Raw genomic sequence first — 15,458 nt, 5'->3', positions numbered from 1 at the left:
ATAAAGTAGAAATCTAAAATGCAAAAAAATGATATGAAGCTCCTCTAAAGTGAGTCTCCAATATACTATGGCAATCATAATTAAGTATAAAACCAACAAACTTGATTTTAACTAAAAATTATGACTAATATATTACAGTAAAACTCAAATTTAAAAGTGAATTAGCTTCTAAAATGAAGCAGCAATGTGGAAACCAAAGTACAAGTTCAACAATGGACATAGAAGAGAGAAACATATGGATCAAATCACCTACCTTTCAAACCCAATATATGTGCAAGCAATTACTAACTATTGGTGGCTTTGAGACATCCAAAGTAGGCATCCACATGATTAGGATGCCTAAATTAGTGTGATTCCACCATAAGAAGGATATTATGTCAAACAAGCTTAAAATCCATAATTAAGAAAAAGAAGCCAAAGATCACACTTCATTAAATAAAGTTCATATTAGCATTTACAAAACATAATGAATATTGTATAATAATGATTAGGTACATGTTATGTTTTATGATGAAATGAAAATAAATTGATTTTGCTTTGATGGTTGTTGATGTTGGATTTGTGATAGAATCTTTGAGTACTAGAGGAATATATATAATGAAGTTTAGAGGTAGATGAGTGTTGATGTCAAGTTGTGTAATTGTAAAAGACCCTAGCATTATGTGCAAAATTGATGAAACAATGGATTAACATCTTTATAAGGAGATTTTAGAGCGCAAGTTGATTTATACATTGCATTCATATAATTTGAGTTTAAAAAATTTCATTATCTAACACCATAATGATTCAAAGCTTGAGTTCAAATTTGTGATTTTATGGTTGAAATTACAAAGATTTTATCTTTTCAAGTGGTTGGCACAATCTCCAAAATTTAATCCAATCAAAAATCGTTTAATTCTAAAACCAACAAGAGAACCATCTAGGAGAAATGCTAAAATTATAAATTTGTATTAAAGATTGTTGAACTTCAACCATTTCTTATGACCACAAGAAAATAAATGGAAGTGTGAAGAAGTGTATTAAAGCTATAATTAAGACTAATGGCATATAGACACACTATAAGATCCATCTCAACTTCATGTTGTGATCTTAAATTCATGCTGAGTTTTATTCTTTTATATACTTGTATATATTTGACTTCAATGAGTGTGAAAATATCCCCCACTACAAGAGCTATTTTTGTGATATTACTTTTAAGTACATATATTTTCATTAGGTTTTTTTAATTAGACCAAAATGAATTCATACTCAGTTATGACTGTCACTGCATCCCACCAATAATATGAAGTCTAGCTCCAGCCCGAAGAATTCGCGAGCCAACCAAGGGAAGTCAATAGTTGTTCAGCTCCAGCATCGTTATGGATTTAGTTCTGATCAGGCTCAATAACTGGAATCGAATTTCGCAGATCATCCATTCATTATTTTACAAGAGAAACGAAGCAGAACAATAGGCACAAATTGAAGTTGAGTGCTCTAGAAAGTCTCAATTAGTAGTGTGCCATAATAGCCATGGAAGATTATTCCAATAGCGAACACCATTTGAAGCTCACGAGGTATGATAGCATACATCCGGACACGGCCGATGAGTCCTCCGGGTTCTCAGGTTGCGATGCAAAAGTCGATTGTGGCAGAACAAAGCGTGCAAGATGGAGTAATTTGTTTCAGCGAGGACTCCACACGGCACTGTTCCCTTCTGGACATAAGTTGTGATTTGAAGTGCCGGTACCATGTCGAGAAATGGATCGAGATACAGAGGATGAGGATCCAGAAGGATGAACCAGCTGTCCGATTGGGACGTCATATAACCATTGAAGAACTACAACCACCTGAATCCATCAAGAGTGAGAATGCATGAACCAGATTTTTCTTCACGATAATGGGGTTAGTGGCGGGGCAACCTGCGAGGATCGAAGGACAGGACAAGTGATCACAAGGTCAGTTTTCAACACTCACATCTAAAGCAGGGCTGTGAATGGACCAGTTGTCTGGCCAACAGGATCAGCACAGTAATCAACGTTCATTTCAATCAAGAATGCATCGAAGGCCCCTGAAGGTTATAGTTCCGAGAAAGTATGAAATACCCGGTATGGCCAAGCTATGAGATTCCTCTACCATGAATTCCAAGCATTCCTGCGCCAAATGACCGGAGGATGAACAATTCGGTCTCCTTACACTGATCCGCTCAGTTCGAAGCAGGACCTGTTTAACATTTAAGGTCACCATACATTTTCAAAACTCCCTACTTAATGCCTGTTTCAATTTCAGTTGAAGATGTTATCACGTTGTAGAAAAATTCTACATCAGAGCAAGATGCAAGTGGTGACTCTCAAAATTGAATTTAATACAAAATTTTCTGACCTCTACGTTGCTGGTACTCAAGGTGCTCGCAAATGTTTTTGAGCAATCATCACTGTAGAGTGACGACAATGAAACAAGAGTACAATACTATTCAAACCTTTTAAAGCAAACCTACGCCTACCCAATGATAGTTGAAAATGTTAGCAGAACAAAGTAAAGTAGGTGAAGTCGAGCTCAATAAACATTCACAACCGGCTCCGAGTTGAGGGACTTTGTTCTAAAGGTTCAGCTCCTGTCCACGATTTAATATCGCCAGCTTCCATACGTGATCGGTTTTTAGCTAGTCGTTCTAGGGCCATGCGACGAACCAAATTCTTTTTAATCTTGCCAGTGGAAGTTGTTGGGAATGGTTCTTTGTTCACAAGAATGAGTCTTGGAACCTTATATCTGCACAAAGGAAATTCAATAATTAGCTTTGGTGGAATCCTGTCAATAGTACCGACAAAAGTTTCGCTGGATATCAATATCATCCAATTCTCTATGACTGATCAAAAGGCAGCACTAGACACACACGATATGATCTTCTGAAGCAAGCATATCCTTCCAACAACACAAGTAGTAAGAGGAGGTAATGATCCAATTCTGGACCTTGAAAGGCCAAGTTGTTGACAGTGGATGCGAAGCTCAATCTGAGATACGACTCGGTTGCCTCGGTAGTCTTCCAGCTGAATTTGATTCGAAGCTCCTGTAACACTTAGTTTCCCTTGATATTTGTCTTCCCAAATCCATTTGTCTCGAAGGCGCACAAAAGCAACTACCATCTCTGTTAATCTCTCGTCAGGAATACCCACAACTGCCACAGACAACATTCCTGGATGCTTCATCAAGACATTCTCTACCTGTATTCGCAAGACAACTTATGTTAAGAAGGATCATGAACAAGAAATTGCCACACTCTAAAAAGTGTAAACTACAACATAACAATCATTCTTATGGCTACATTGTAGTGGAAACAACAATCATAGCGATATTGTCTATACTTCCAGACATGACGTTAAGATGACACCGGACATCTCCATTGGCTGCAGTAAGTGCATTTACGATAACGACCTCAGAAGCATAAACATTTTCACCACCGCTTTTGATGACATCTTTGGAACGGCCAAGGAGCCAAAGCCTTCCAGCTTCGTCCATCCATCCAACATCGCCAGTGGCCAACCACCCATCTGCACTTAACACATTTGCGGTCTCTGATGGAAGTCCCCAATAGTACTCCATGACATGAGGCCCTCGAGTGAAAACCTGCCCTTCTCTAAACAGTACACTTTCTGGACTACTGTTTTCATGTGAATCAATTGACTTTTGTTCCGTGACCGGCTGACCAATCCTCAATTCGACGTGGGGAGCTGCCTTTCCAACACAGACACCACCAAGTTGCCCAGTTGAATCTTGCTCATCTACTGGTATGAAGGACATACTTGAACAAGCTTCAGTCATACCTATTCAGCCAAAGTGAGACAAGAAATTATCAGAACGAAAGGGGATCAAAATGTATGCATGATCAACCAGAGACCTCAGCATAACATCACAAAGACTACTATTATCCAACTATTAGAAAAGACGATTAAATCAAATTGATCAGATTAAACCCAAAGTAGCTCTACAGAATCGTGTAAGATAACCTTTGAAAATCACATGATTAAGCATGATGGATGACAACGAAAAGAAAAAAAGTCTTTTCCATTAATATTCATGATAGAAATCGAACCGTATGCTGAAAACAATTCAGCGTTCGGAAAGAGTAATCGGGTTGAATCCAAGAGCAGTGCAGGTATTCCACCAGCTCCGTTTAACAATGTCCGTATGCTTGTAAATGAATGCCGACTGCTGAATGCTCTGAACCAAGACTCACAATCAAGGTCTTGCCGCATTCACTCTTTCTCATAATCAACTAGGGAATTCAAAGAACAATAACCGTCAAGTACATTTACTGGATGAAGAAGAAATTAAGATTGCTAAGAAAGAATAAAAATAATGTGTTATTTCTGCCCAAAAAATAGAAATTGATAGCAATCTCTACCACTGAAAGATCTCCAAAAATCCACCAGAAGTTGACAACTATTGTGCATGTCCTAAAACATAGCCAAGTCTTGGTAGCAATTGAAAGCTTAAAATGATGCCATGATTGAGTGGAATGAGAAATACCCTATTGAAGATGCAGAAGTTGCTACCAAGTCTGCAAGCATAGCTGGGACAATTATCATGGAGGTGACATCATGATTTCGGATGGCATCAAATACAGCTGCTGCATGGAACTTGGGCAATATGACATGAGAGGCTCCTACCATTACATTAGCCAAGGCTGATGAAATCCCACCAATATGGCATAGTGGTGAAATGTGCAGATAAACCTACAAAAGCAAGGGTGAGAATATATGACGTGGTCTTCACAAATCTGCCATTCAAATCTCCAAAAATGCAAGACCAGAAAACCTGCGTATGAGTTGACTTCATTAAAACTTCCTGTGTTTGAAACTGCTTACACTAAAAAAAACATTACATGGGTGCCAACAATGATATAGAAAATGTACGAGAAGAGATGGCCTTACATCAGAAGAATTGTAGCCAATCACTGCTATTTTCGCTAGAGACTGCACCACCAGTGCATTATGACTAATCGCAACTCCTTTCGGACTTCCTGTGGTTCCTGGGAAGACAAGGCAGGATTAACGTTAACGTCTAAACTAAAACCTCTTGCAAAAGACATATCTACCGTGATCGCAGCAGAACATGACGAAATCTAACAAGCAACCTGTACACGATGGAATTACACAATTTCATCAAGCATGCACGGACATCATTGTTTTGCAGAGCAGGAACTTCAGCAATAAAATTAGCAATAAAAGATGCAGTTATAAAGAAAATTTATAAAAGTAAGCAAAATTCTAATGGTGTGTCAAGATTTACATATGAACCTGATGTGAAACAAATAAGGGCGATGGAATCTGGCGCCCATTTCAGGTCAAGTTCTTGCTTTGAACCAGCCCATGTCAGCACCTCATCTGGATTAACCAGAGCTGCACAAACTTATCAAAGTTAAGTCCTTAGCAGAACAAAGCGTGGCAAGACATCACTAGTTTTAAATCCAGCAAGATGAACGTTCAACTAAGTGCCTTGTACTGTCAGAAAACTGGGAGCAGAATAAACAGAAGCTTCATGTCAACAAACATTGAGGTCATCCTCTAAATCAATTCTTATTATATCCCTTATAAAAAAAATTCATCGTACTGCCTTTTGTTCACCCTAGAACATAGTTTACCACATGCTGGGTCATGTAATTGCCTGCAAAAAATATGATGCACTGTTCCTTCCATTTATACATATGGACATGATGCATTATTTCCTCCATTTTTTCAATTCAAGTTTACATCAGAAAATTTTTCGAAGGACCATCCAAAGGCTGTTTAAAGTCTGATCATCAGCGGATGAGTTGTGCATAGAAAGAGGCGATGTTCTTAAGCTCCAGGTTAGTTTATCCAAGTGATATTAACTGACAGTTGTTAAACAAATTAAAGGAGGGATTTACCACGAGCAGCATATCACAAAATCATATCTCCGTTAATCAAAACCATTTGCACATCAAGCTAACCAACAGGGTGAACCTTTACTCACAGGAAGAACAGTTCAATCCTGGACCAAGAAGAATCTGCAAGCGAAGCAACCGGCACCTGGTGTGAAGATCAGGCCACTGCTGTAAACAGGTCTGATCAAGCACCAACATTGTGGCCCCAATTTGCTTAACTGCTTCACTAGCCTCTTCGACACTCTGCAATCGGAATGAAAAAGCTTAGTTGAAACACGAACTAGACTGAATATGAAGTGACAGGTACTTTCAGCTTCAGGGACAGAAATTGCGGGTGCTCTTTGTCTCATACACTCGTTAACAGGATTTCCAATATAAAAAAATCATCCGAGAAGTGTATCATACACGCCTCATAAAGTGACTACAGGGACCAACCTTAGCAAATTGTGTACATGGCTTGAAATGCAACGACCAGCATGACTTGCAAATTGACTAGATCGACACTAAACATGTTCAAGAGTATGAAGCACAATTGTAGGAAGTACGATATCATTACATACCCATCTGTAGTTAAGCGGGGCAACAATTCCACCAGCGCAAGTCACCGCAAAGAACCACTCCAAATACCATTCACTGGAACCAGAAGCCTCGATGAGTGTTTGACCTAGCCCGCAGAAGGTTTCTAAAGCTAGCTAGTCTTTCTAGCTAACAGAACATACTAAACCTTTGCAGGACATGTGAAACGGCAATTCGAACCTTTAGAACATGAAAGGAATAATTACTGAAGAACACCACAGTTCCTAAACTATGTCCAAAATTTTCAGCCACTTCCTAAACCTTAATATTCTCTGAACTGAATTTTCGTGCAACAGTGACTTCCTTTGGACACCACGAATTTCTTTGTGCAGAGTTGCAGTAATATTCAAGTATGTTTTAATGGCATTTTCAGGGCAGTCAAGAAGGTTGACCTGTTGAGGGAAGCTATCGCGACGCGATCTCCGGGCTGAAGACCCCCACCTTCGGAGAGTCCAGCTGCAAGAGTTACAACTCGTTGCGCAAAATGAGAGAGGGATTGGACCCTGTCCTCGCATTTTATGGTGCCCTTGCGAGTGTGCAGTGCTCGCAATGCTTGCCCAATGTGCGCTCCTCGATTCCTCCCCATACTTCTCACCCTCTTTCCACTCCTTCCAACACTGCGGCTCAAACGTCGGCCTTTACGCTCCACAACAATTATTTTTGGTTTTAAAAAAACCACTAAAGAAGATCTCGCACATCCATCCTCTGCCCCTAAAGGATTCGAGAGTTTACGAAACAGCATTCTTTCAGGAAAAAACCTTAGAGATGTTCATGAATTGCACGTTTCTATTCTTCGGGAGAAAGACCGGTTCAAGAGAGGCGGAGAAGAAGAGAGAACCACGAAAGCTTCGAAGGCATAGAGAGACAATATTCTTGCTACCAGCCAGATGAATATCCCTCTTTGATTCTAGAATACTAGTACATAAGAACCTCGTGTACACAATTGTTAAAAACCAGTCACAACTCCCGTGAATTCTGTAAATCCGCTCCATTTACGAATTACGCAATGAGTAGAGAAACTACCTGTACCAGTATCTCCTGCAAGAATATAAGAACATGATACACGGGATTACGGACAACAACGAGATAAACCAGAACAAGAATCAGAATCACATTTGCTATAGAAAAACACAAAAAAAAAAAAAAAAAAAAAAAAAACCACAAAACAAAACAAAACAAAACCAAAACCAAAACCAAAAAACCAAAAAAACCAAAAATCAAAATCCTGTCGCTTCACCGCCGCACACTCGCAGCTCCACTACATTCGAACCTTCCACTAACCAATCCACCAAAGGCATATTTCCACTTCCACCTCACAATACGAGGCAAATGTGAAACATTTCAACCGGCAGAAAATTAAGCGCCGGACACTCTCAGGAGCGATGAATCACGATTCGCGCCTGGTCGACCACCACAAAAAGAAACAACGACTAAAACAGCACTGGACTAGTGCCGAAGCTAGAAACACGGATCCAGCTCGAAATGCAGCGGAAACATTGCCTTGGTTGCTCAGACTGTAGAATGGCGAGAGGAATGCTCCTAACCTTGCTGACGACGCGAGACAAAGCAGTCAAGCAAGTCGAATGGGATGGCTTCCTTCAGAGGAGCGTGCACGCCATGCTTCGGTAGAAGTGGAGGTGGAGAAGAGATTGGAATTCGGGAAAGGCTGTGGGATAGGCCATAGCTCGCGAAGAACCCGGCTATGGCGACACAAGGCCTTCGGGTAGCGCCGAGATCTTCAGAGCAGCAACAGCAGCCTCTCTCCCGAACAAATAAATAAATAACTGCTTATTCTCCCTCCCTCCTCCGCCCCTTCTAGTGAGTTGGGGCTTCGTGCATATGATAAATAGTCACTTTTCTACTTTCCCTTACGTATTCCGTATCTCTATACACTTTAGAGTACTGTGTATTATACTCGCCTGCCCCTTCGATCTTTGACAAATAATTATTGGAACGAAAACCCGGGCTGGAACTTGTGTGAGTTCTAATGGATGCAGAAGTGGGACGATAATAGACCCAATTATTGGAAGGAATCATAATTATGTGGGTTTGTTTTTTTAATGGTTGTTAGAAGATTTGATTTGGTTAAAATGTGCACTGTCTTCAAATATTTGATAAATTTCTTTTTAAATTTTAGAATATAGTCAAAATATTTGATGTATATAATTGATTTCGTATATTCAGTAACATCATGAATTGAGTCTTTTTAGATTTTCAAAAATATCATGAAAATAATATTTTATTAATACTAAACCATTAATTGTAATTTTCAAAATGGTTAAGTCAACCATGAATTTATCCTTAAATATTTTCAATATAAATAGCATAACAGCCAAAGTGATAAAATAAAGTAAAATAAAACACCGAAAATTATTACTATATTTTTATATTATGTGAAAAGAATTTATACATACACATTAAAGTTAATAGAACCACAAATAAATTCAAAATGGAAGTTTATTTGATTTTAGTCAATACCGAAACTAAATTGATCTGGATATATATATATATATATATATATATATATAATTATGTTTATATGCACATCAAAGAATAAATAATATAAGATTTTAGAAATAAAAGTTATTATTTGCCAAATTGTTACATTATCTTGTGAGCATACCAATGTATTGTATGCTCACACTGTAGTCATATCAATGCATCCAATTTGAATTAAATTTTTAAATTGACTAATATATATATATATATATATATATAGAGAGAGAGAGAGAGAGAGAGAGAGAGAGAGAGAGAGATTTGATGAAAGACTTTTATTGTAATTTGGAAGTTATTTTTAAAGCGCCTAAGCCTTGGTGGACATGGTATTACAGTAGCAAAAGAAATTAAATAAAATGAAATCCATTAAACGACTTGCAAAACAACAACATATTCTAAAACATGTAATAAGTAACAAATGTGGACCATGATAACGTGCAAAAATGTTCTTTACTGCTAAAGCTGATCTTCCTCCTTCGATACACTCTTCTCCTTTGAAGAGGGTGGTTCAGTCTTTGACATGAGACTGCTTAACGTCGAAACACCTTAAACCGTTACCCACCCCTGAACCACCAACAAGCCTTGAGGAGAAACCGCGCGACCAGGCCCTTTCACCGCGGAGTGCCACTGGGAGGGTGCAGGACCACGAATCTGATCTGAGCAGATTCACGAGGACATGTGTGCGGTTCACTGACATCGCAATGGACAGGAATCGTTCAAACACCACAATTTCTAACACTGGCCTCCAGGATTATCCAATTCAGTGTTTACAAGAGCTATTCTCCACCGGACCCCAACAATTCTCACCTATGATGGAAAGAGGCAGAACATATAACAGCATTAAAGCTTGACTAGTATGCCTTTTTCCAGAATGATATGAACCCAGGTCAACTAGATTATTAACTCGAAACCAATCTCAAACACTAGTAGTACCTGTTGACCAAACAATCATGCCATAAGGGATCTCCATGAGCTTGCCGGTTGCTTTCGACTTAAAGGAAATGGATTCTTCAGTAATACCCAAAACTCGGCTCCCAATTTTCACATCAATCCTTTCTCTAGAGAACTTCTTTTCTGCAGATGTTTAAATAAAGTAAAATAAAACACCGAAATTTTTCCATGCAAGGTTAATGGGCTTCTTTCAAAAGTCTTCCTAAAACTTTTGTAATTGGTGCTACTCGCATTCATGCCTTGTTTTTTTCCAGCAAGGATGTCTAACTTTAGGTCATAATTTTGACATCCAAATTTTTCCGTTGTTGAAATTGAAGGAACGTGAAATTTGTGAGTGACGTATCAAGGAATCGGTACTTGTCCTATTCTACAATATTTTGGAACAAAAAATACCTGCGGCTCACGAGGAAGCCAGGCACGGTTTAAATACACAGTATCTGCCTCTCCTTTCCGTGGTTTCTGGTCACACCTGGGCGCTGGCTTCTGTCCAACGTGCGAGTGGATCAGTGCCCGCATAGTGCGCGGAATTCCACCCATGTGGTTGCAGAAATGGCGGCCTCATGACCCCAGTTTTGGTTCCTCAACACACAGTTTTGCTAAAGTCGACATTTTTATCAATTCAACCACTGCGACGATTCAATTTTTTCCTTCTGGAGCACATCAAAACCTTATTTCTCCATCCAACACAACTTTTTTCCCGAAATTTAACTCCCCGGAGATAGCTGATGGTTTAAGGTGTTTCGACGTTATTCACATGAGACAATGTACCTGCCCAGGCTTAATTCATTATCATGGTTTTTAACTTGTATGAATCCTCAGCAAATACAACCTTTTTATTGGTCACAATGACGACTTACGCGTGATGATTGCATCGAAGGATCCAATCCCAAGATCTCAGCACTTTTCTACCGCGGTATGTATACTCACATAACCAATTGGATCCTGAAATAACATTCATCCAGCTTAGAACTAGCTAAAAAACGAGTTCATCCCCACACATAGCAAAAACTACGCGCAAGACATAATTCAAACTAATAAATAACATTCATACGTCAATTTCATTCATACCGACGTTTTCTAACCAGATCGCTCCTCTGTTAATCCATGTCCTATAATTTAGATTATATTTGACTATAGAACCGCAATCTGGGCTTCAAGCCCACTTGAATATATTGTAACATCAGTGCGCGCCAATACAAAAGCTCTTGGATTCACCTAACCTCGGAAAAACTTGAGCGCAAAATTTTAGATCCTCATTCAAATTTAGCACCAAGGCGAAAAGAAACTGAAGGCACGCCCTCTAATCCCAAAACGTAAGGCACAGTCCTTATATTTGATTCCACTATCACTATAACCACCAAAAGTACTATTAACAGGACTAGTTTTTAAGCCACTACAGCAGGCTGTTATGCTTCCTGAAGTTGTAAATCGAAGTGGTAAACACCTGTAATAAGCAAGGCCAGACCAAAGGCTGTCAGATCTCACACTTGCACAACAAAAATTAAAACATTGGCAGAAATATCATGATGAACTATTAATAACACACGATGAAGCACAAGGTAGCGGCCCCTTCTCGCCACGCTCACTGCATCGGGGTGCCAACGAACGGTGCCTAATGCGGGAATTGGTCAGATCATACAAGGAACACTATCAAATCCGTTGTACGTAATGCCATGGTTACACCTGATACATGTGTTCTGCCCAGCAAATATGTTGTATAGATTACTGCTAACATTCATGGTCAAAAGGATTATAATAATGACCAGTTTAAGGTTATGTGAAGCATTATATTAACAATGACTGAAAACGCTTCCAGATTCAATTGCTAGCATTACATTCGACATAAAATTAGGGAATTTCAAGAATTTGAATAATTCCATTGTTATTGCCCAATCAGCCACAGTAGAACAGTATACAAACTTATCCTTGAGCAAAAGTAAGAAGTTTACCGTGTCCTTGCCCAACTCTTCGTAGCTGAGAGACATATTCTGACACCTTCTTAATTGCTTCGACCTTCAATCACCAACATTCGACTACTTAGAAAAGCGAATAGATTGATAAAGAGGCAAATTTTTTAAGATGTCATTTCAACGGAGATGCAACACGCAACACTCTGAAGGTTTAAGAGTGTGAAAGTACCTGCTCTGTGAGGAACTCTCTTTCAATAAACTCGGTCATTTGATGATCATTGGCATCAGCGGCAGCCTGGCAAAGTCACGGATACTGACGTTGTTAATAATCGTTTAGTAAAGCATAATAATCATGGCTGACTCTATTAAAATAACGGAATTACCATAGCTTTACGATAAAGCTCGAGTGTGAATATAAAAAAGAGAACCTGCATCCAAGAATCTAAACTAAAATTTTACCTGATGCAACTGAAAAAGCTTCTCGTTCGTTAATTTCTCCAGCGCAAGTGCTAACTCCATAGCTGAGCAGGTCACCAGCACATTGTAGTTACATACAGACACCAAAACACGAAGCAAGTAGTCTGGGACGTGTAAAGATCACAAATAAGCGCGTCAATCCGAAAAGTTACTGACCATAAAGAGCATCTCCCTTCTCATGATGGTCAAACTCCATCAAAGGCATGACAATTGATTGCAACTTGACTTTTCCTCCGCGTTGGTTCTGGGTAGCACATGAACCCAAAATGCAAAAGATCGAGTAAATCCAATCAGTCAACCGTCAATTACCAGGAAAATAATACAAAGAGCTAAAAAGAAAGGCGGGAGACAAAACGAACCTGGTATCTCATCAATTTCTCAGCATGTTCACGTTCTTCGTCACTCGCATGTTTGAAATACCTGCAACAGGTTTCAGAATCCACAAGTTACTCAGATATCTAGTTCCAATCATCTAATAAAGAAAGTCACAAGGACAAACACAAAGACTGTAAATAAAATTGTGAACTTACTGCGCAAAGCCTGGAAGTCCTACATTGTCACGATCGAAGTAGGCATAAAGAGCATGGTAGACGTATGAAACGTTGTATTCCACACTGCAAAGCGATAAAAGAATAGGACGACACAGGTTACAGCGACTGAGAAGCATATCAGCACGTGAGACAGCGTGATGCAATATCGGTTTTAGAGTTTCGAAGAAACAAGAAAACGTCTGATGACACGTAGAACAAACATTTAAAGACGACTACGGTTTCACTCTACTATTCCTGGTCACCAAGACCTCTCGAAATAAAAAGCAGCATCGAAGCGCCCTTGACACTTCTCAATTTTAGTACACCTTAAAACCTCGGTAAGATATAATGACAAACAAGATACAAATAAAAATAAAAATAGAAACAGACAAAAAAACGATGCAGAACGAAGCTATACTTGATCTGGTCATTGATGGCAGCCTCACAAGAAGGGGCGAACCGCTGGCGAGCCAACGACTCCAACTGCGGCGATGTAGTAACTTTCACAAGCTGATCCTGCACCTCACTGAAGGGCTCAAACACCACTCCCGATAATGTCTTCGTCGCGAACTCCTGACCAGAGGCTCTCACAGCGACTACTCTACTCTGCGACACTAGACTCCTGCTTCGCACCACCACACTCTTACAGCTAGCGCTCAAACTCCCCTGGTCACCACTCCTTGTGGCCAGCACGGCCCCAGCCGATGTGTTAACGGACCCCGCCACCACTGCGCGCGCCATCACCATGGTACTAAAACCTCACACTGTCGGCAGTCTCTCAGCGAACTGGTTCGCAACCAGCCTCACAAACAATCCTCGCAAAATACACTAGCGTCTAGCCAGCGGAATTCTATGGAACAAGCAAGCGGCGGCTCAAGAAAGGTGCAGTGTGGGGAATGAGCACACAGATCTAATGATCCCCTCCTCGTCTCCACACAACAGCAGAATTCGACGAAAGGGTTGGGGGCGCCTGGACCGTACCGAAGAATGGGTGAGACAAGGGACGTTTGTCGACTACAGGTGGCCAATGCTGAGCTGTCGTGTTTGGCTGCGGATTTTTTCTGAATGCCCATATTTGGGTTCCACCACGCGCCTGCCTCGTGGAGGATGACGATGTGGTGGGAAAAGATCGGAAAGCAGCAGAAAAAAACTTTCTACTTTTCAGTCAGCCTGATCCCTTTGACGTTGATTTTTATTTATCACGTCCAGAACTTACTTAGCCGTTTTCGAATGTGGCTCCATCTTTATACTTTTAGGCCTTTCCCTTTTTTGGTTATTGGGGTAGGTGCCGCTCGCGGTCCTCTTAGAATTGTGTCGCAGAAACCTCCCAACTCAATCGACATAGTGGGCCGTCGGATCGTAGCTGCCGCTCATATTCAATCCCAACCGCTGATCGTAGTTCTAGGAACGGAGGGAGGGAACGTAGGGGAACCAGGGGGCGGGCAGGATGGAAACTCAGAACCCATTCATGATTGGGCCCGCACTGATCCATATTCTACCCCTTCATTGGGCCCACACTGATCCACATTCACATGGGTGCTGAAGTTTATTCAGGGGCTGCCTCTCAATTCCAATTTTCAACCATCACTCTTGCTTCACAGAATAGTTTTTTGTTGTCACATACAATAGCACTCAATCTACATAATACTTTTGTTCTCAAGAAGAATCTTCGCAACTCAAAAAAAAAAAAAATCATTATCTTATTTTTTCAAACACAGATATTTTATAAACAAGTATTTATCATTGAATATTTCAATTTTATAATAAATGTTTAATTTTCATATACTCTATTCAAAATATTGTAAAAAATAATTATTATATTTTAATAGAAATAATGAAGAAAAATAATTTAATTAAGTTTCTCTTTAAAATATTATTTTGTATAGTATATTATATAGATTTATTTTCTTACAAGTATTATGTATCTACATAATTTTACAATTAAAACAAGCGTAATAACCATAATAATGTGGTTGTAGGAACCACCACTAAAACGAGACTTTATTATTTATAATAATAAATATTAGATCTGAAATATCATCAAATCAAATTCTTATATATAATGCCAAATTTTGCATCCACATTCTTATTAAAAATCTAAATCTTTATAAATCAATTCTACATCTTGGTCAACATTGCATCCTTCATTAATTTTTACAACACTATTATCTTTTTTTATAATTATATATTGGCAATTTTTGCATTTACTTTTGGTGACTCTAATAAAGAATATATTTAGATCTCTACACTTTGAATATGCTTCTTTGCACAACTTAGGTAATATCACTTGTTTAAGTTTCTATTGAACAACTTCTTATCTGCAACAAAGAACTTTAAGTCCACTAGGTCTTGGCACTACTAGATTCTTTCTACCATATGCGTTTTCATTATCATTTTTTTTTTTTTTTTTCCTTCTTATGGCTTCAAAATTCAAGTCTTCTAATTGTAACATGAGTTTGTATAAGGGTGATATTACTACCTTCTCTTAGCATAGGAATTTGTAAGGATTTGGATAATAAATCATTTATACATCCTAAAAGTGCCAAAATTGATTATATTGCTTAAACCATCATTTGAGCCATCATCAATACTATTTTCTTTTTAGTTGATAAAATCATTATCTTCATATGTGCTTGG

General features: G+C 39.1%; 2 protein-coding genes across 11 annotated transcripts; both read right to left on the bottom strand.

Moving 5' to 3' along the window:
• Positions 1 to 2,140: 2,140 nt before the first annotated feature.
• On the bottom strand, positions 2,141 to 8,257 carry LOC112287662 (2-succinylbenzoate--CoA ligase, chloroplastic/peroxisomal). 10 transcript variants are annotated; one of them, XM_024530908.3, is made up of 12 exons: positions 8,002 to 8,243; positions 7,481 to 7,495; positions 6,850 to 7,074; positions 6,442 to 6,514; positions 5,971 to 6,124; positions 5,274 to 5,375; positions 4,908 to 5,005; positions 4,504 to 4,709; positions 4,067 to 4,194; positions 3,409 to 3,797; positions 2,947 to 3,197; positions 2,141 to 2,745 (listed from the first exon to the last, which is right to left on the bottom strand). In XM_024530908.3, exons 3-12 carry the CDS (start codon positions 7,041 to 7,043, stop codon positions 2,544 to 2,546), a joined length of 1,797 nt encoding a protein of 598 aa, XP_024386676.1. In that variant the 5' UTR covers positions 7,044 to 7,074; positions 7,481 to 7,495; positions 8,002 to 8,243; the 3' UTR covers positions 2,141 to 2,543. The 10 variants fall into 10 exon arrangements, with proteins under 10 accessions (XP_024386676.1, XP_024386675.1, XP_024386677.1 ...); XM_024530907.3 differs by having other exon boundaries at positions 6,850 to 7,168; positions 8,002 to 8,241; XM_024530909.3 differs by having other exon boundaries at positions 6,850 to 7,093; positions 8,002 to 8,136.
• A 2,740-nt stretch (positions 8,258 to 10,997) lies between these two features.
• On the bottom strand, positions 10,998 to 13,707 carry LOC112287235 (ferritin-3, chloroplastic). The gene is made up of 8 exons (XM_024530051.3): positions 13,240 to 13,707; positions 12,822 to 12,905; positions 12,651 to 12,711; positions 12,448 to 12,535; positions 12,274 to 12,335; positions 12,044 to 12,109; positions 11,854 to 11,917; positions 10,998 to 11,348 (listed from the first exon to the last, which is right to left on the bottom strand). Exons 1-8 carry the CDS (start codon positions 13,566 to 13,568, stop codon positions 11,311 to 11,313), a joined length of 792 nt encoding a protein of 263 aa, XP_024385819.1. The 5' UTR covers positions 13,569 to 13,707; the 3' UTR covers positions 10,998 to 11,310.
• Positions 13,708 to 15,458: the final 1,751 nt, after the last annotated feature.

This window comes from Physcomitrium patens, chromosome 10 (genome assembly GCF_059467195.1).
Source record: "Physcomitrium patens ecotype Gransden chromosome 10, ASM5946719v1, whole genome shotgun sequence".
NCBI lineage: Eukaryota > Viridiplantae > Streptophyta > Bryopsida > Funariales > Funariaceae > Physcomitrium > Physcomitrium patens.
The sequence above is the reverse complement of the archived record's forward strand: the minus strand, read 5'-3'. Positions and strand labels throughout refer to the sequence as shown.